The sequence below is a fragment of the Oreochromis niloticus genome, linkage group LG12, assembly GCF_001858045.2.
Source record: "Oreochromis niloticus isolate F11D_XX linkage group LG12, O_niloticus_UMD_NMBU, whole genome shotgun sequence".
NCBI lineage: Eukaryota > Metazoa > Chordata > Actinopteri > Cichliformes > Cichlidae > Oreochromis > Oreochromis niloticus.
The window spans coordinates 7,030,699-7,051,748 of NC_031977.2; the positions used below are offsets into that span (position 1 = coordinate 7,030,699).

A 21,050-nucleotide genomic window follows, 5' to 3' on the forward strand; every position below is an offset into this window, starting at 1 on the left:
GATATGAAGATAGTGAGAGAGTGGTGATATGTGCACTAGGAGCAACAGATGGGTTACAGGCGGGGATGGGATTACAGGGATCGACTCTAGGACCCTTCTTGTTTGCAGTAGTCATTGACAGGTTGATATAGGAGGTCAGGCAGGAGCCTCTGTGGACTATGACATGGTTGACATGGTGGTCTATAGTGAGAGTAGGGACCATCTCTCAAGGCTGAAATGGTTTTGGCATGTGCAGAAGAGGGATAGTGGATATACTGGGCAAAGGATCTTAAAGATAGGGTTATCTAGGAAAAGAGGAAGACCACAAAGAAGATTTGTGGATTTAGTTAAGGAGTACATGCAGAGGACTGGTGTGACAGAAGAAGATGCTAAGGATAGGTTGAGATGGAGCCAGGTGATCGGCTGTGGCGACCTCTAAAGGTAGCAGCTGAAAGAAGCAGCAGCAGCATTTAAACAGATCATGTGTATTAGCTTTTAAATTAATAGCACTGGCTGTCTTGGGTATCTGGGTGGCTTTGAATTGAGTTCCATCATCCAGCATATAAATGCTTTTGCAATCATACTTTTGAGGTATCCTGGAGTCTTTTCACTCTGCAACCCTACCATTAGCATTTTATCAAGGTTGCATGGGAAGGAGGAAGAAAATTTAAGCAGAGAAAGAAACAGAGACAAAAAAAAATGTGATTTTAAATCAAACTCGACCTTTAATGACTGATACATGGTAACCTTGCAACACTCACTTATACATTCTAATATAAAATAAATTAAGACCATGAGCAAACATCACACGTCAGCGTCAGCTACTACTTCAAACAGAAAGTCGTTACTGTTGAGAGGTATTCTGCACATTTAAAAAGAAAACGACAAAAAGTGGAATGTTTAGTACCTTCTGTTTACTGGCTTACAGACTGCACCGACAAGCAACAAATTCTTTATGCGTCATCCCTTTGGCTTCGATCAAAGCGTTCGCAGCAGCTCATCGCAACACCTCGCGTGCTCGCCCAGCTTCGTCTTCCCATTTTTGTCCCTGCTGTTTTAACACCAAACCAGCGTTCAGCAGAGCGTGATCAGTAGCTATCAGCATATTTCTACATTGTACTGCACCTGTGCTCACATAGTATACCTGCAACATCTATCTGATACTTAGAACCAAATGGTGACTAGAAGATGCCTATGATAATGAACAAACGCAAACGTGCTAGGATGTCAATCTACGTGTCGTTGTGCCTATACATGGATGAGGTGTGCATAACTCATTGGGGAGTTTGTGTCTTGCAAAACTGTGGATTTATTAAAAAAAAAAAGTCTGATCACAGTAGTAACCTCAGTTTTAGAAATGAAAATATGAATGCCTGTACAGTGGAGTGGAGTGATGGAGCAATAGCGCAGCAAGGCTAAAAAATAAGACGTGGGTAATACAGAAACTGCGTGTGTGACGAGAAGTGCGTCCCACCTGGGTCAAATATTATGTGAAAATAATCACCAGTGTTTTGTTTTTTAACTTCCTTAAGATGAGTCACCACATATATCATATGTGAGTGGTACAGTAAAGTATGTGTCGTTTGAGTACACCGTATCTGTGAATGACATCCTAAATGGCTCTTTAAATACATCTGATGTGGTCGACTCCACCTGCTACTCCGTCATACACTAGGAAATATTTCACTGTAGTATTTCACCGAGGTTCTGCCACACGACTCTGAACGTCTCAGGTCTCTGCCTTCTCTTTCTGCTTCTTGCTCTTTTTGAGGAACGACGGAGGCTTGAACTTCTTTTTCTTCTTGGACGGAGACTTGGAGGGTGAGCCCTCTGGGGTGCCGCCCTGCGGTTTGGCAGGCGGGGCGGCGGGCGTGGAGGTGTCGTTGGTTGAAAGGGCCTTCATCCCTTTCTCTAATTCCTCTGTCGTCTGCTTCTCCTCCTCGCCTCCGTTCTGAATGGCCGGAGAGTCGGTCTTTGTCTCCTCTGCTCCGAGTATCGGTTAAAAAACAAACAAACACAAAAGCAAAAATATTCAGCAGCCAGATAAAAACCTTAAAGCTGGGTGGAGCTGCAAAGCTACATGCTGCTGCAGATGAGCATGCTTGCTTAATGAGAAGTGGGTGCTCTGTGGTTGCTCTGTACTTACTAGCGAGACAAGACCAAAGCACCAGAGGTGTGCCCTATGAGCGAGTGTAGAGTGACACAGAAGAGGACAGACAGACACAGAAGGAGAGAGCACAGCAGACACAACAGGTACACAAACAAATGGATGTCACTACAAAGGGCTGAAATGTGACAAATATGGATCAAATTAGAAGCGAGGCAGACATTTTGACTTCATTATAAAATCTGCAATCCATTTACTTTCAGACATTTTTCCAGGGCAAATCTGAGTGCATCTTTATTACTCTTTTAATTCACTGAACCTGTAGCAATATATACCTGAACCAGTTTGCTAATGTGAAGTCAAAATGTCTTTTATGACAGAGAACTGTTACACACAGCGACGACAGCCTGTGTTACTCCTACAGACCTACACAGTGATCAATCCACAGAACGCACTGTGAACAATGTTTGTAGTCCACAACACATGGCAAAATGTAAAAGAGTCACAAACATGCTTTTTTTGTTAAGGACAGTAAAACCTAATATATTTCAATTGGAAGAATGTTTCCAAATTACATGTATTACTGTCCCTCAGGGAAGAGGTGGGCACCTCTTGTACTTGTACTCTTGTACTGTGCCTCAGCACCAGACTGGACACCAGTCACACAAAGCTATCTTAGTAAAGTCTTAATGAAAAATACTGATTTGGAACAGAGGAGAGTGCAATAGGTTGACTTTTCTGATAAAGTGCCATCTGCTGGTGAACATGCAGGAACTTTATGGAACTTTCTTTTTTGGGATTAGCCCACTGACTGTCACTATAAATATCATCTTTACAGAAAAATAAAAGACAACAATCAACAGGCAGTCTTTGTGTGAATGCAGATCTGACTCAGATCTACCAAATCAGTGCTTTCAGCGCACACAGTGTCTGCTGCGTACGAGGAGAGGAGGAGTAACACGGCTGTCAGTGAGTATCTGAAGCATGAGAGGACAGAAGCAGCACATCATCAGTCACACATGTAAGATCTGGAGCAAAGCTGTGAGTCAGAGAGTATGTGAGGCGAGCCAGGCAGGCAGGCAGGCAGGCAGGCAGCACTCTGCCGAGCCTCACCTGAGAGAGGAGGGTGGCTGGAGGAGGGCCCTTTGTGGGGGACGTAGCGGGGGAAGACTCCTTATCATTTGCCACCTCCTCCTCTGCTTACACAGCACGCACATAAACAAGAGTAACACAAGCAGTGAGGGACAGTGAGGGGACAGCAGTGCAGAAAGTTAGTTTTTTTAAAGGCAAAGAGTAGTGAACACAGTTTAGACCACAGTCACAAGTGAGTTTGCTTAAAGGTGCTGTGTGTAGCATGTTGGGAGTTGCGTCAGGGATCCGGCGTAAAAATCAGCCAAATGTGGAGCTGCCTGCTGTGTGAATGAGGGAGCAGCCGACAGATGCTTTTAAAAAGCACCCGTAACAATTTATTTGATTTTTTAAATGTTACACACAGCATCTATGAGAAGGTTAGAATAGTGTGAACGTGAGCAGTAGCATAATTAGACATTTTTGTTACACCATGTTCCCAACAATGTGCAGACATTTTTTATGGCAATAACAGTAAATGGTACTGGGTCGATTTAGGAAACTAAAGTAATAGAAAAATGATCTTTATTAAAAGAATAACATGAAATGTATTTTACTCCTCTGTTTCTGCTAGCTTTGGTTTTTAGCTCATCTAATCACTGATCTGCTCAATATTTTGCACAGGAAACATTTTTAATTTTCCTAACCAATATCCAGCCTCTACTTTTATATGAACAGTGATGTATAATAAATGGCCAAGTTGTTACAAGTATAAATGTGAGTTTAGTTCAAAACCAAGCTAACATGCTAAACAGGTAGCTAACAGGCCGAGAACCAGCCTGCTAAGTTAGTTAACCAGCTCAAGCTAACTCGCTGCCGAGCACCCGACCTCACTTATGCTGTTGTGGTGGACCGACAGCAATTCTCTGCAGATACGTTATGACACATACTAGCCTTCCCTAAATAGTTGTTGCACTGCAATGAAGACAACATTTGACGACCTCCCCTGTACTCTTAATTTTGTGTTTTGATACCTCGGTAGATTCCAATAAAGATGTGGTTTGATGGACATTAGAATAGTTTTTGGGTTTTTCCAAGGGTAGCTGCATAAACAGAGACCACACTCATTAACTTCTAAGAGCAGGTCTGAAATATGACAAAAACACTCAGTTCAGAAAAGCTCTTTGACTGTTACTTATCGTTAACACCTGTGGTTAACATGGAATAAGATATTCAGCTATCACTTATATTTAACTGTAATATTACTTTAAGGATACACGTATTTGACAATCAGTGTTATTAGACATGCTGTGTGTTGGAAGCTAAGCAGAGTACCATTGGTTCCTCCATCCTGCTTCCTCTGCACCTCCTTGCGGTACTCCTCCAGCTCCTGGTCTGTCAGCTCGTTAAAGGGGTTTGGAGGTTCTGGCTCTGGTGGGACTTTAGGTGGACTGACAGGGGACTAATAGACAAGCAGAAGCACAAAATTACAGCTTTTACCTCAGAAGATTAACCTGTAAGAAATAAAAGTGAGTTGTAATGGAGAGAGAGAGAGAGAGAGAGAGAGACTGCAAACTACCGGAGGACTATCTTCTGTTATAACACTGGCGAGGACTTGAGACTGCGGTCCGGCTGTTTTCATGTCCTGACGATTCTGCTGTCGAATCTGAGGACAGAAAAGCCGTTCTGTAAACTGTTTTGTTTCATGTGGCAGGACACCGACGGGAATGTGGACACTGGGGAAACAGAACAAGCCAAAAGCAAAGAAGCGTTACCTTATTTCGGGTCTCGATCACCTCTTGAGGATTGGTGAACAGAGGCACAAACTGGTTTGGGTTCTCTATCTTGATGGCTGTGCTGCCAGCTTGTGTCACCTCTTCTGTCTTCAACCACTAAGGCGAAGAAAACCAACAACACAACATCATCTAATTCAGTATTCACCTGTTGTTCACATCTTGTTGTTATTGTGGGTTTTTTTTGCTTTTTTGTGCTTTTTTGTGAGGCATTTTAAACCATTTTTGAAATTCTTAAAATATTTATATCCAATCTGTGACACAGTGTGTATTTTGCCACCAGAGGGCAGACTCTGCACTGTCACTGTCATAAATGAGTTGGTGGGTTTCCCCCTGCAATGCAGAGAGCAATGATGGCGGGAGGTGCTGAGGAGGAGAGAAACACAGATGCACAGCCAAGCTCCTCCCTCTGATGTAAGACAGCCGCTCTCCTATTGTTTTTATCTTTAAGGGACTCGTCATTCACAGCTCTGCTTAATCCTTCCCTTGAGGTATCTGGAAACACAAACAGCGGCTCCACTGTCTACATCCGCCTCCATATGAATCACAGGAAAATGCTCAGCTTGGAAGCAGAAATAGCCTTGTGTAATGCAAATATGATGTATAGCAGAAAAGATGGGGAATTGCGTTATTCTGTCCCTGTGTCCACCTCTGCTTTGAACCATCTCACATGCTCTGCCCTCTAACGGGCTTTACTGTTGCTTAAAGGGAATCAGTCAGCATTACAGCAGGGTAACGCTGCTAGCCTCTGATTGGATAAGTAAATAGATCTGTGTCACTGTGCTGAGGTGAAGACTCGAGTGGATGCCCTAGACTTATATCCATTAAATACTATTTCTCATCTCTCTGCATCCAGGGCTCTGAAATCAGTTTCTATCCTCCACAGTATTGTGATTGCACCGGCTGCGAGTTATAGGACATGTCGTGTTGCACAGTTAGTAGGAAAGACGACTGTTTTAAAGATAATCGCAGTAACTTAAAACGAGCCTCACAGTAGTGCGCTGGTGTCCCGGGCTGGCTTGTTCCTGGCTGACTTTCTGGTACGTGTTGGGGGTGTTGAGCCATCGGGTCCTCTCCTGCTGCTGGCGCTGGGCAAAAGGATGCTGCCTCAGCGCTGGGTGGACGCCATCGTCATCAAATTGGTGGAAGGCCGTAACGGTCGCCGGTACCTCCACCTCTCTCCGTGTTCGCGTTCGCTCTAGAAGTACAGGGAAGCGGTAGGCATAGCCAGTGCGGTAGCCCTGAAAAAATAACATGAGGAAGAAGTTCAAAGGTTCAGAAGGGACTAAATACTAATGGGAATGTCACATTGTTCATATTTTATTTTTTTTCAGCTCTGTATGGGTCAGACAGTCTAATATACAGTAAAACCCACAAAACGTGTGCAGAATTTACATCTACAGCTAATTCTGATGTTCAATAAAAAATATCAGTGAGCTGATTGTGAAACACGTGTCTGTTCAGGGTGATTCTTGTTTACCAGGTTATCCAGAGTTCTCATGAGGGCTTCAAACTCGTGCTCCCCAACGCGGCTCTTATGCAGAGGTCCGAAGGTGGAGCCAGCCCAGCCGACCGTGCCGGCTGGAGTGGGTTTGTGGATGGTACGGTCCAGCATAATCAGGTTCTGTTCTCCACCAGCACAACACAACGCCGACACCTGACAATAAAATGTCAAAGAAAAAAGTGCAATTTCTATGTTTCTAGCATAGGTCTGCTCCGCACACATGCACATACATCCCAGCAACTTCTGTGGTTGAAAAGGAAGCAAATTCAAAGCCAGGAACTGCAGTTCCTGCAGCGGCCACTTGAGGCTAAAAGCATCTCAATAACTCCCAAACTGCGCGGTTGCTTTGATTGGCAGGTGTGCCAGCATAGACAGCTGTGCTGGCACACCTGTCTTAAAGAGCTTTTTTTCACCCAGGAAAAAAAAACTGTGGTATTTGTGCCACTGCTGAAGTGCTGCAGAGACTTAAACCATGCATTACGCTCTGTTGCTGTACTGAGCAACGCACCAGTGATCGAAGCATGCGCTTCAGGAGTCCCTGTTGGCTCTTTGACGGCTGGGTGCTATGACAACTGCCTGCACAGCCAACAGAAACAGACATCCAGTAGACAGTGGAGGCAAAAGCAGAGGCCAAAATCAGGACCATAGGTAGCGCTTATTGTAGGTAAATGTAAGTTAAGTTTGTGTTGTGTTCCTCACAATAACTCCACAGATATATTAAGGTAAGGAGCAGAGAAGGGGTGGCATCAGGGTGGCTACACCCTGCATTTTATATATGACATGGTCTATGATTTAGATTTAATCAAGCGCAACAGTGTTTTACAAAAACCCTGACTGAAGACCTTACAGTCACATATCTGCTTCCCTTCAGGCTTCACTGCTGCTCCTGTGGGATTACTGCAGAATCGCTTTGGCACGTGCTAACATACCTGTAGTGTTTTATACTGCAGTGCAGAGCTACTGGCTGAAATACATCTGCATTACCTACACATGATACTTCATTTTCCCACTCACATAGCCACACACTCCATCTCCAGTGCGTCAGTTGTTTGTCAGCACAGTGTGCTTGTTTGTGTGTTACCTGGATCTGGCAGGCAGCCTGGATGTGGTAGATGGTGTAGAAGGCCTCCTCCACAGACTCCCCCAGAGCCACTATGCCATGATTCCTCAGCACCAGAACCTGAAAGGTATCATAAAATAGAAATATTACCACAACAATGAAATCATCTCAGCTGGGAGACAGGCTGCAGCTCCAGTTATTAATCCAGTGCACGACCACATCACCTTACGTCTTCTCTCCACTCACTCTGAAACCCATGTGGGAGGCACGGGGGCAGCAGCTGTTGAACTGAGCAAAGATATGTGGGTCTCAGTGTTGTCTCTTTTAGTCTGCTCACCTTACAGGTAGGTCCTAAGCTCTTCTGTAGCTCCACTCGGTCCTCCTCGTCCTCCATAACTCCATTGTAGTCATAATAGGCTACGTCCCCAACCAGCAGTGCCTCATGGGACAGTGGCAGGAGGCCAGACTTCATAGCTGAAACCTAGAGATAGACTCAAGTCACAATGTGCTAAAAAAAACTTCTTATTTTAGGAGATAAACAGAGTAAAATTCAGTTATTTTGTGTCTGCATGTGTCCTCTAAAGCTGCCTCACTGCTGCCGTAGCCGGTGTGTGGAGGTGAAACAGACAGCGAACATCTGGCCTGGCCGAGTAGATGGCAGAGTGCAGGCTGAACTTTTCAGTGTCCACTCCCAGGTTGGTGCTCCCCTTCTCCACCACTTCGCCCAGGATATTCACCTTTACCTGTAAAAGTGCACAGTGCCATCACAGGGTCACATTTAGCAGTAAGGCTTCCTGTTAAGATATTTCTATAACGTGGAATTCACATAGCGCAAACATATAACAAATGTAGCTCTAGGTGAATGAATGATGTGCACTTTTTAATACCTTTGCTCATGAGTGATGGCTCTGTTCTTCAGTTAGTGTGTGTTAGTAGCAACTTCAATAAGGCAGAACTTAAATTAAGGCTGCGGTGATAACAATGATTAGTGGAGGAGGAGGAAGAGTTATTTTCTTGTGCCTGTGGCAGCAAATGAGTCATGACTGAGCCCCAGCTTCGTCTGCAGGCTCAGGCTGCTGAGGCAGAGGGCTCTCTACAATTAGCCAACAGCCTTTTTTTTCACAAGGCACAACTTTTCCAGATCCAGATTTCTTGGCCAGACCCTAAAACACACTTTCCCCTGCAAGCAAGTGATGGATAAATCCTTTTGACTTGTACTTATACTGTACTTATTTATATATATGTTTATGATCTATTAATGTATTTTGAAAATGTGAGATTTGGTCAGATGTGAGATTAAAAATGCTGACTAAATGATTTAAGTGACAAATGAGAACAAGAGGAACGAGCAGATAAAACAAGACAGGAAGTTGTTGTTTGTTCAGTTTCACTGAAAGCACTGGCTTCACATCTAACTGTGCCTGTTTGTTTAACATGAAGACGCTTATATTAGTCCTGAGGGTAAACGTAATAATGAATTTAAATGAGAGACTACAGTGCTCTTATTTTGCTCATTTTGATTTCTGATTGACTGTCGTAAAGGGCAGCCTACATGACATTTACAGCCATGTAGGCTTGTAGCACAATATCTTACATTTCCTAGATTTCTGGGATGACCATATTATTATCACCATATTGTTCTATGGCATTTAAACATTGAGACATGAGATTTAACATGAGATTTTGTTTATAGGAAAAGTCTCTATGAGGAGCATTTACTGGAAATCTACAGGCATTATGACTTTGATGTATGCTTATTCGTTAATAATATTTCAGTCATTAATCTCAATGTAATTTTAAAGAATAAATGATCAAGAAAATCAGGTGGACATCCACTGTAGCACTCATTAATTATATAACAAATGAAGTACAATCAAAAGTAGCATTGTATCAGTAACAATGGAGCCAGAAGAACCCAGTCACATGTGTTGCTGCTGACTCACCAGACTGGATCCAGTCACCTCACTATAGGCCAGTCCATCTGGAAGCACAAGGAAGTGTTCCTGTTCTTTACTCACACGCAGCTGTCAGTGGGAGAGAGCGAAAAAAACTTACACTACTGTCTTTTATACATAGACTGCATATAAAAGATGGACATAACCTGCTGTCTTTCTAATGACCACCAGGGGGTGACGCCTGGTTGCAAAAACACTTTAGGCTTTAAAGAAAATAAGCCTCAGCTCCTTTGTTCTCTGACCTCAGTAAACACTTTACTTCTGAGGTTGTGGTTTGAACCATTGGCTTTGAGTCTTTTTGAACACAACTTTACTGTAATGATTTTAATTAACTTTATTTTGTCTGCAGGACTATAAGGTGACTTACGGGTAAGCTTTACGATTTGTCCCTCAGATTCTCACCCTGGTCCACCAATCTTTCATCAGGTCCACTAAGATGACGATAACAAAAGTACTCAGGTGTAGGCTTCGTTAACAAGATTCATTAAGAAGTAGGTGTCCATCTTTTGAATACAGTCTATGATTTTATTGACACATCAAAAATCAAGAAAATGCAGCACAGAAAAACAGATTTATATAATCTCACTCACACATATAGCAGGTAGTTCCCTTGATCCTCTTTCTACTCTGTGTGTTTATCCTGCAAGTTCATATGGCCCATCTCCTTCATTTTATTTGCACTTAATCACACAGATAATATCCTCTACAGATAATTGCTTTTCCTTTATTCATATCTGAAAGTAAGTCATACCTTGCATTAATACTGCTGTCAAATCACTCAGCAACTTATGAGAAGCATATCTACAACCTAATCTCTTAATCAGCCTGTTCAACTTACCGGAAGGCTATAAGTATAAGTATATTTCACATGCTTCCATTAATGCTTCTTAAAAAAATAAGGATAAAGTGAGGAATGTAATGTGAGAAGGCAGCAGAACTGACTGTGAGACAGGTGCGGCCGATCTGGGCCCAGCCAAAGAGGTCGAACAGGCGATGTGTGCTGGCCAGCTTGCAGCGCATCAACCTCTCCCCCTTCACCATGCTGCCGGGCTCCCAGCCATGCAGGTCATTGATGGGTGTCACCATCATCATGTCTGTGCGAGTGGGAGGAAGAGAGAAAGCAGACAGAGACAGAAGAGAGGCAGTAAAGCTCATGGTCTGCACACAAAAGACTAAGTGTTTCAATAAAACATCATCACCACATAGGTAGATAACATCTCATTTAGCTCTTTTCCTTAAAGTCAACTTATCGTGGATGCTCACATTAAACCAACCTGGGAGAAATACGCTCTTTCTTTCTAGTTCCTGTCAGTACTCGCACTGCAGCATTTTGGATCAACTAAACACTTTCCACGGACAAACTGATAGTAATGAATTACAAAAGACAAGCCTAGGATAATAAATAGCACACTTAACTATTAAATAGCATACTTAGCTAATAGTGCTAGCACTTGCTACTAGCAAACAAAAGCAGCTCAATGGAAAAGAACAATTGTCTAAATGTAACAGTAACCTTACACCTTTGACTCTGGAAAATTTCTTCATGAAATATGACTAGTAAAAAGAAACTCCTGCAGTCTCATTAAAATGTTAGCAGATCATGTTAGCAGATGTTAAACAGATCATGGATCAGCCTTCTTTTAACAGCAAATCTGCAATTCAGTACTGTAATTCTTCGTCGTGCTCCTCAAGGCACGCGGAAAGATCCTCCTGAAAAAGGCAACCGCCATCAGGAACGTAGCCGCCTTGTAGGATGTTCATCAGTGACCCGACCTGCTTCCCACAAGGCGTTCTATTTCCACCTCGTTCCCGGATCAGTGAACATGATGTGAAAGAAATGTGATTCAGCAGACCGGATCACCTTCTTCCACTGTTCTCTTCTAATCTTCACCTTCCCACGTCAGATGCTTTTAAGCCTGGACATGGGTAGGTATGAGCAGGGATTACTTTGTTGACACCTTTCTATCATAGCTACCATTAAGGTTTTCACTTTCCACATGCATCACTGAACCTTGGCCACGGCAGGAGTCAGAGACTTTCCTTGCCCTTCCTTGGACTGCTTTTGGTAGGTACTACCCACTGTATACGCTACAAGAACAGCTTAACCACTCAGGTCTTACTGTAACAAGGCAATCCATATCAGACACTTCACACAGAAAAGCTTTAATGTTGTCTCTTTATGTACATGAAGCTAGGATGAATAAAAGTTTACTAAAAGAAGTGCAACACATACTTGATGGGGAGACGGGCAGGGAAGCCGGAGAGCCATGTGAGGCCATGAAATCAGCCAGCTGCCTCAGTGCCCATAGATTGGATGAGCTGCCACCCTTCTTCATCTGTTCCTGGATCAGCATATCCAGCTCCTCTCTAAATGACTGCACAAACACAGATCAGAAATGACTATATTATCAAGAACATATACACAGATCATGTCTTAAAAGTCTTTTCAGCTTCATAAAAATGTTTTAACTTCCTTTTGTACAAAGTTTGAACATTTGAATACTGGATTGACTCCTTTTACCCCAAACACTAAAACTCACTGCAAGTGTTTAAAAAAGCGTCTGCAACAATTTCACTGGCGCTTTAAGCACAATCACAAATTTTTAAACACTCGTTCGTTACATGGGTGAGGGTGAGTGAAAATATTTAATGAGTCACTCTCATTGCATCCGTCCTTGCAATTCATAGTCACTTTCACTCCATATGCAGAAGCACACACAATCACTCAGCATGGAGGTCCAGCACTGGCTGTAACCCGAGCTGTCACATGGCATTTGAGACCAGATTTATTCATCTGTGAGGAGATAATCACATCCAGAGAGCAAGGAGAGGGCGAGAGAGGCTGAGGGGAAAGAAAAAGAATAAATCAGACGTGAGCAGCCGTCTTACCGGACTCTGAAGGAGGCTGGAGATGCGTTTCTTTTGTTGTGGCCCGATGCTGGGGGTGGAGTGCTGGGGAGACTGGAGGCCCTCAGACACTCCATCACTGGGACTGCGCTGCACCGGGGTGCCCTTTGGGGTGGGAGACTTGCTCATCTTTTACTATTTTGCAGTGGGCGTCTTACAACCAGGGGTGGATCTGCAAAGAAAAAAATACAGTTAATTACAAAAACTATAAATTGTACATTGCAGTGGACTTTTTAAGCGTTTACAAACCGTCAGGTAACACTTGATCATTGAGATGTAAATATTTCTGCTGATTTACAAACTGTGAATGTCACCAGCTCTACTGCACCACATGAGGTTTGGTGTTGTGGAGTTGTCTGTAAAATAATCTGATGTAAATGATAGTCCTATTAAATTTTACTTGTATAGCATCAAATCACAACAACAGTCACCTCAAGCTGCTTTATATTCTAAGGTAAAGACCCTAACAATTAAACGACCGCCTATGAGCGAGCACTTTGCAACAGCGGGATAGAAAGCTCCAGCAGAAGCAGGCTCAGGGAGGGGCAGCCATCTGCCGTGACCAGTTGGGCGTGACGAGAGGATGACTGTATAGTAATGCTTCACATCCGTATACTATGTACAGATGTGAAGCATTTATGGGGAATAAACTAGCATATCTTGGAGCCACAAAACTGTGTTGTTGTTGTGATACATCAGTTAATTTGAGAAATCTCTGTATGTCTGTTCCCTCACCTACCAACTCTTCGCACCTGCTTATCCAGTTGTATTGAACCTATTATCCAGGTCTGCAGCAATACAGACGGTAGACTCTCAGTTACCAGCGGAGAGCATCTGTTGTCAGAGGGGGGCAGTGTCAAAAAATGTGGGCTATTCTTGCTCCAATAGCAGAGAAGTGCAAAGTTATAATATACTGTAACATTTATTGATGCACAGCGTCATTGACATGCAGGCAGGATTTTGGATGACTGCATGGCAGCATGTTTGCACTGACCGAAAACCTGTTTTTGTAGACTCTCTAGATTTTGAAAAGGTTCGGTTGATTAGTTCTCATATTTTGGTACAAAAAATGTTTTCCGTGGTCCACTCTGTGTGCAGGAGACGAGCACACACACAAATTTAACCATCACAAGTTAGTGTGAAACCATCACCCTGAATTTTGTCTGTTTTCAACACAATAACTTAGCGATTGGGCAAGACACTTCACCCGTTGCCTACTGGTGGTGGTCAGAGGGCCCGGTGGCGCCAGTGTCCGCAAGCCTCGCCTCTGTCAGTGCGCCCCAGGGTGGCTGTGGCTACAACGTAGCTTACCATCACCAGTGTGTGAATGTGTGTGTGAATGGGTGGATGACTGGATATGTAAAGCGCTTTGGGGTCCTTAGGGACCAGTAAAGCGCTATATAAATACAGGCCATTTACCATTTACCAATTTCCTGTTTTATTTTGAAATTACTCACATGTATTGCTAAGGCTGCATGATCCTTGCTTTTTTTCTCACCAATTTTCAGCCACACCTCTCTCCCATCAGCTTATGACACACCCAGGATGTAAACAGCCATCCTCCCTTCGATCCCTCACAGAATGTCCCAACATTTTTGTCAAGCTTTACAGCATGTTGGAATTTTGGACTTTTGGGGTTGTTTTTTTGGATTCTCCCTCTTGCCCCCAGTTTTGTGAGTTGTTCTCTACCTGTGCTTGACCCAAGAGTTGCACATTAACAACTGTCATAGCGGAGTCCACTGTTTGCTTCAGCCGTCACAGATTGTCTGCACATGATGTGTTTAGTAGACCTCTGTAAATTGTAGCCACAAAAACAAAAAAATCCCTGTTTGCTCTCTTCTCTCACTCCAAAATGCAGCATGACTCCACTTATTAACGGAGCGCGACAAATACAGGATTTTTAAGACCAATACCAATATTTAGTAATAATAACACTGGTTGATATTTTTATCGATGCTGATTAATTGATTAATCTAAATTGCCCATAGGTGTGAATGCAGGAGTGAATGTGAGTGCGAATAATTGTCTGTCTCTCTGTGTTGGCCCTGCGACAGACTGGCGACCTGTCCAGGGTGTACCCCGCCTCTCGCCCTATGACAGCTGGGATAGGCTCCAGCACCCCCCGCGACCCTGAAAAGGAGAAGTGGAAGCGAATGGATGGATGGATGGATGACTCCAATAGTGATATCGAGCTCTATTAGTGTGTGGAGAGAATGGGGAAATCTGTGAGTCAGCCAAATATCATCAACAGATGTGAGGGCTAAAATCTGTGAAAGGATCGTGAACCTCTGTGAACCTCTGGTGTAAATAATGACACAAGGTCGCACAACAGTTCATACAAAAAATATTTAAACTTAAAATTTGTGTTTGTTTTCTTTTCCTCTTTTTTTTTTTTTTTTTTTTAAATTAAGTGTAATTAAATGTGCAGTCTGGGAAAGACCACTAATCATCCAGACGTTCCACCCAGGTGTGGCCTGATAGGTATGCTTGCAAAACACACACACGTCCCCAGAAGTTCAAACTAAGCCCAGATGTATTCAGAGTTTGCGCTCTTAAGCTTATATAATCCATTTTCAATGTAATATTTAATAATATGTAGAAAATAGGAGCATTTGATAACATAATATCCTGAATTTAGTTTAAAAACAGTCAGAAGGGACATCATGGACAAGCCCTTCCTTACAGCAGGAGTGCTGCTCTGCTGTGAAGCGTTTTTTTTTTTTAAATGGAAAACAAGTTTCCACCTTTCACTTTCTGTTTACACCCAGCAGGAAGAACGGACAGTCCAATCAGGATGTGCAGATGTGATTTAAAAAGTAAAGTAGGAGAATAATAAATACTTACAATACACTCCAAGAAGTATATGAAAATAAGTTTAATAACCTATTCTTAATATTCTGCCCATATCGTTCTAAAGCAGGAGCAATAATCCTTTTCAGCTTAAAAAGACACCCCTATCACAGCTTAGCCAAGGAAGTGTAAGTAAATATGCAAATGAGAGAAAAAACTTTTAAAGCTGCGGCACACAGGAGCTCTGCTCACACCAGCCCAGAGAGACACTCTGAAGAGATCAAGCAAACGCGATCGAACATTAAAGTACAATTGTGTCTTCATTCAGCACGCTCATTTAAGTACAATTCAATTCAGCTCTAAATACCTCTGTGTTTTTCAGCATCCTGCTGCAGAGCAGATAAATAAACAGCGAGCCGGCCTGCGCATTAAGCCTTGGCGTCCTTGCACGTTCAAATGGGAGCATTAAGATGAAAAACCTACCCTCGCATTAAGGATGCCGTATTCCTCGGGGCCCTGGCCGGTGGAAATGCAGAGCTATAGAAAATGCAGCATTAGCAGTAAGAGCTCACATGCAGAACCACTAAGAGGAAGTTAGCATGCGATATGGCTCGGTAATTGGAGAAAGAGTAAAAGAGTTACCGTAAGGATCTTCAGAAAAGAGCTGGCCACTCCCTCACTCAAACACACTCTGCTGCGGGGAGCAGATAAGGTCCTGCACACACACCACACCCTCCCTCCAATGCTACCACTCACTAACTGTCTTCATTACTTACTTACTCGATTAGGTGCATTACTGCAACGCCACTGTTTGTGTAACCTCAGCTGAGATGCACTCTCATCCTCCGAAGGTACGAGAGAAAGTGGCAGCAGACACATGTGCATTACTGCACCTCACTGCAGCAGACGACTAAAGCTTTAATGGAGTTTCTGAATAAACTGCACTTATCCCAACATCAGCTGTGCAAAAACATCAGCCAGTCCCTGAAGAATTAAGCCCCTCCCCCAAACACACACACACACACACACATACAAGTGTTATATTATATGCAATCTGCACTGCTGCTTTAAATCTACATCTATTCACATAGATGGGTTTGTTTTAATGCTTTTGCCGCTCGTGTTTCACCAACAGCAGCAGCTCTCTCTTTTCCCTACCAGAGCATGCTGTGTGTGTTTCTCTGTCTCAGGGGACAGAGGGGGCCCAGCTGCTGACAGGCACCAGACAGAAAGCTGCTCTCTCCAGGGAGGATCCTAATGACTAAAAGGGAGACATGGACTTCTGGCTGCTGGCCTGCCATCACTGCCTCCACCTCCTATCATTAGTCTCCCTGTGATGGCTGAACATGCTGCATCATCACCGCACTTTTGTTTCACAAAAGCTCAAGACAACTTCCTGACTTCTACAGCTGAATCAGTACTTTCTAACCCAACAGTGAAATCAGACAGGAAACAATCATTTTTAAGTGATTCTCGTTCTGCTTTTTTAAGGATTTTTGTTCAATGTTTATCCTTAAAATCAAACCCCGGAAACTAACCACGCATTTTTCTTTTAAAGACACGGAGCTTGTAGTGCATTATTTTCCACATTTGAGGGTTAGATTTGCAGCAGACAAAGCTATCTTCCAGTGGTTTTAAGTCATTGTGTCTGAGCATTCACATCCAGCAGCACAGAGACAGAGAGCACTGACTCAACATTTAACATTGCTGGATCCATTTTCTTTGGCTTCCCTTCCATTTAGTTCATTTCATACGTTTTCAGTGAATCCCAACCAGCATTCCTTCAATAAATCATAACAGATTTTGGTGGTGAAACTGAATAATTGTTGTCAGTCACTGAGTTTTAATGTCCTCAATAACAATTTGCATTTACAGTGCTGTGAACAAGTATTTGCCCTGTTGGTGATTTCTTAAGTTTTGCATATTTATCATATTTATATCTTTCAAATCATTAAAGCAATTTTATAATTACATAAACACAAGTGAATGCAAAATCCACTTTTTAAATGATTTGATTTATTAAGGGAAAAAAGCTATCCAAACCTAACTGTCTGTGTGAAAAAGTAATTGCCCCCTAACCCTAATAACTGGTTGTATCACCCTTGGCACCAAGAACTGCTATCAAGCGTTTGTGATAACTAATAATGAGTCTTTCACATCACTGTGGAGGAAGTCTTGCCCACTCTTCTTTGCAGGATTCTTTTAATTCAGCCACATTGGAGGATTTCCAAGCACGAGTGGCTGATTTAAGGTCATGCCAAAGCATAGCAATCTGATTTGAGTAGGCATATTTGAGTTGACCATTTAACTTTTGTGCATTTATCTCTTCATCATCTCTCCCTCTCTACCAATGACTTCTCTTTCACCACCTCATCCTCCACAACTCAAGCCTCATCTCCTAACCTGGAGTCAGGACTCCAACACACGAAAATATGCATAAACATATTTATTTTTTCCTAATATTGTTGCAGTTATTGTCAGTTGTCTGGACATGCAACTCTCCTGTCTCTGCACGGCTGACCACTAAGTTTTTTATTCCATCAACGTTAGCGCCACCTCAAAAGACAGTTTCACTAATGCTGGCTAACAGAAGCTAACAGAAGCTAACAGCAGCTAAACAGCAGCGCTTACTGACAGAAAAGTTCAGCATATCCTCAACAACTCACCTCAGTATCACTGCCATCAGACACAACTGAGCTTCATCGACGCATCGATTTGTACTCCTGTCACAAGGTTTTACAGCCTCCTCTGTAGTAAATAGAGGTGGATGCATATTGACAGCTGAGGTAAACAGCGGAGTACTATAGATGCACTTACTACAGATGAAGTTTAGCGAACTTGGATAAAAGCTTGATATAAAACAAAATATTTAATTGACACCTGTCCATATTTTAGTCCTGATTTGCTGCTAAGTGTTGATATTATTGTCATATGTTAAATTATATTGTGCACATAATTTTTGTATACAGAAACACACACACACACAAAATATTGGTAAAAAAAACAAACCCTGCTGGACTGGGTAAAAAACAAAACAAAACAGAGTTTAATAATAATAATAATAATGGATTGGATTGGATTTCATATAGCGCTTTTCAAGGCACCCAAAGTGCTTAGTCGACTCCAATTTGCTAACATATAGCAGTGAGATTTTACACTCTGTGACTTTAGATTGGACACATTAATATTAAACATTTGACACAAGAGTGTCTTGTAGAAATGCAGTGTGCAGTAAATAAAAGTGCATTTATGCAAGATTGATGTAGAGGTATAATAAGTTTTGCAGATTCTCTGTAGGACAGTTATGTCTCTGCAGCCTCTAATGGGAAATTTGGCTCCAACTTGACAAACTAGCAACATCAACACAGAAAGCATTTCAGCACATGAGACCAGCAGCTGAAGACACACACAAGAAATGGAGTGAACTACATTAATTACAATATTACTGAATCCTGCAGTTATTGAATATTCCCTGTGTGATAATGCACGGATGATAATGCATGAATTAAAAAAATTCAGCATATGCTAATTGAGTCTAAGAAAATAAAGTATGGAGCTCGACATGAGCACAATATGCTCTTTAAGTTGTTTCAATTTAAATTTAAACAACAAAATTCCCACTTGCCAGTATCGTATAAAATAAGCTCCAGTTTTGGTGATTAACAGGTTTTTTTTTTCAATTATAACCACCAAACTGCTCTTTTAAGTACATACTGTCAACAAATTACTGAATTAAACAGGATGAACACAATTTGCAGGCTGGAAAGGCATCTGAAGTTCATTACACCTACCCTTTTTACATAGCATATGCTAAGTAGCTATCCCTCTACATCTGGAGTTCAAGAACAAATAACTAAACAAAACAAAACAAAAATTTAAATAAAAAAATAATAATGTTTTTGAACACTTTTCTGACTTACATAGTGAATTTCATCATCGTAATTCCTCATCACAACTATTTCACATCTATTTTGTTCTATTTGTCCTGACCACTGCTTTACTAAAGAAAAAGAAAAACTATTTATCTTTCCAAATTCAAACAATCTCCACATACAGCTTACAATACAGTTAAATTTTAAGGTGCGTTGGTTCATTATAACCACAACAGTGTCTTATTCGATAGATGGATAAATGATAAACATAATCCCCCAATAAATGCTATGATTTCTGTTGAACAGGGCACAGTGTGTAAATCATTGTTTTTACAGCTATTTCGTTTTTCAGTATCGCTGGTCTGACTACTGTGTCTGAGCGCTACCCCACAGTCACGGCCTGCCATTGTGCTGGGGGAGATTTAAAAAAAGAAAAAAAAAACCCAGATGTGTCACATGGCGGGGAGGGGGGAGAGGCGTACAGGCCAATTGATCCAGAGCAGTGCGTGCAGAACACAGGAATGTAAACGTGAACGTTAACGTACAAAACTGTTTTCCGAGTTTTTCCCTTCTTTAGCATCATCCTTTCTTCCGCCTGCAGACCGCGCGCGCTCTGCATGGCTGCCTAGCAACATTCGCAAGCACTGCAGCATCAGTACCAGCAGCGCGGAGGATCCGGTAATGGCCTCCTGCAAAAAGGCAGAGACCAGCGACGGTAGCACAACACTACACCACCCCCCTCAGTGAGCCAAAACGAGCAAAGGCACATTTAAACCCAACTATAGTCCAAATAAAAGCCGAGCACAGCTAGAGAGCGAAATACAGCGCAGGGAAAGCAACGACAAGCAGACGCGGTGTGGCTAAAGTAGCAGAGAGGCGCTGCCATCACAGGCTCTGTTAACAGACAGCCTCACACCACCCACCGAGCCTGGCTGCGGAGATCATTTACAGGAGGGGGGGATGTGCGTGAAAGCTGCATGCGGCGTGGGCCTCTTAATTTCATTGTGCAAAAACAGAGTTGGACGCGCCGCAACAGCAGCAGCTTAAACATGAAGTAGTTCAGGCAGGCATCGTCAGAGAAATGCGCACACAACGTTCATGCACGCGTCAGGGAGGACCCCGCACTACACCCAGTCTTTTCTCCGTGGATAACTACACGTAAATATCAGCAGTGTGGGTTACTCACCTCAGCGCATCCTCGGGAGCGTGTCTGCAGAGTGGGTGCGGCACACCCACAGCCTCAAGACGTCCTCAGAATGAAGGAGTTAATTGCAACAAATCTGTGTGCACTGGCTCCTTTGTCAGAGTGTTTCAGGGCCTCAGCTGATACCAAGTCAACCGACCCTGCTGTGTTTTTTTTTTTCATCGCTCAGTGAGCCAGGACCAGCCCACTGCCACGCCTGTGCACAGTCTAGCACTCCAAACACTCCCAGTCAGTTCGCTACAGCGGGGATCCTGGCAGTGTGCTCGGTTATTGTGCTCGTAAAGCCTTTTGACGCACAGTCCTGGAGGATTTTATTATCGCTGTCTTCTTGTTTAGTCGTTCAGGCCCACTTCAAGTAAAGAAAATATCACACATCAAACAGGCGCCACCTTCTGTTTTTAACACAGCACAGCCCGAAAAGCAGGAATATGCAGATTGTGGGTGTTTGGAAATCAGATTATAATTGAACTAGAAAGACAAGCTGGTGGGAAAAGAGTAGCAGCAGGTCACTTCCACTTTTATTTGGCTCTGCTGGAAACCGTGTAAAGACTCTGTGTTTTTACCCAACGCAGACACGTCCAGTCCAGTCCAATCAAGCAGTGCTAAACGAGGTTATGCAGTTGATCCGTTGTGTTTTAGGAGGCTCCGCTTAAAAAAGTACTCCCGTGACGTCACTAGTTTGTACGGGCCAACACAATATTTGCTCAACCTGCAATTTTATATAACTGATTTCTTCCCATTCAAATGATGTTACTCAGATCATCAGAGAAGATAATGGATATAGAGGTTATGATAACACTTTATAATATGG

General features: G+C 42.8%; 1 protein-coding gene across 7 annotated transcripts; it reads right to left on the bottom strand.

Moving 5' to 3' along the window:
• Positions 1-679: 679 nt before the first annotated feature.
• Positions 680-20,597, bottom strand: add2 (adducin 2 (beta)). 7 transcript variants are annotated; one of them, XM_025896912.1, is made up of 15 exons: positions 15,806-15,824; positions 15,647-15,700; positions 12,356-12,545; positions 11,700-11,841; positions 10,409-10,560; positions 9,455-9,535; positions 8,105-8,254; positions 7,849-7,992; positions 7,533-7,631; positions 6,428-6,604; positions 5,940-6,188; positions 4,930-5,046; positions 4,734-4,820; positions 4,490-4,616; positions 680-1,962 (listed from the first exon to the last, which is right to left on the bottom strand). In XM_025896912.1, exons 3-15 carry the CDS (start codon positions 12,500-12,502, stop codon positions 1,709-1,711), a joined length of 1,926 nt encoding a protein of 641 aa, XP_025752697.1. In that variant the 5' UTR covers positions 12,503-12,545; positions 15,647-15,700; positions 15,806-15,824; the 3' UTR covers positions 680-1,708. The 7 variants fall into 7 exon arrangements, with proteins under 7 accessions (XP_025752697.1, XP_025752696.1, XP_025752698.1 ...); XM_013273379.3 differs by lacking the exon at positions 15,806-15,824 and adding an exon at positions 3,200-3,282 and having other exon boundaries at positions 1,748-1,962; positions 15,647-15,799; XM_013273386.3 differs by lacking the exon at positions 15,806-15,824 and adding an exon at positions 2,126-2,159 and having other exon boundaries at positions 1,824-1,962; positions 15,647-15,799.
• Between the last annotated feature and the right edge of the window lie 453 nt (positions 20,598-21,050).

What these genes read in the sequence shown, in the direction of transcription:
- add2 (XM_025896911.1), bottom strand. Translation starts at nt 12,502, where the DNA reads ATGAGCAAGTCTCCCACCCCAAAGGGCACCCCGGTGCAGCGCAGTCCC. An exon ending in CGGGACACCAGCGCACTACT is followed by an intron (nt 5,047 to 5,939) that starts GTGAGGCTCGTT and finishes TCTTCGCCTTAG; the next exon opens with TGGTTGAAGACAGAAGAGGT. An exon ending in GCAGGATGGAGGAACCAATG is followed by an intron (nt 1,963 to 4,489) that starts GTACTCTGCTTA and finishes TACTCGGAGCAG; the next exon opens with AGGAGACAAAGACCGACTCT.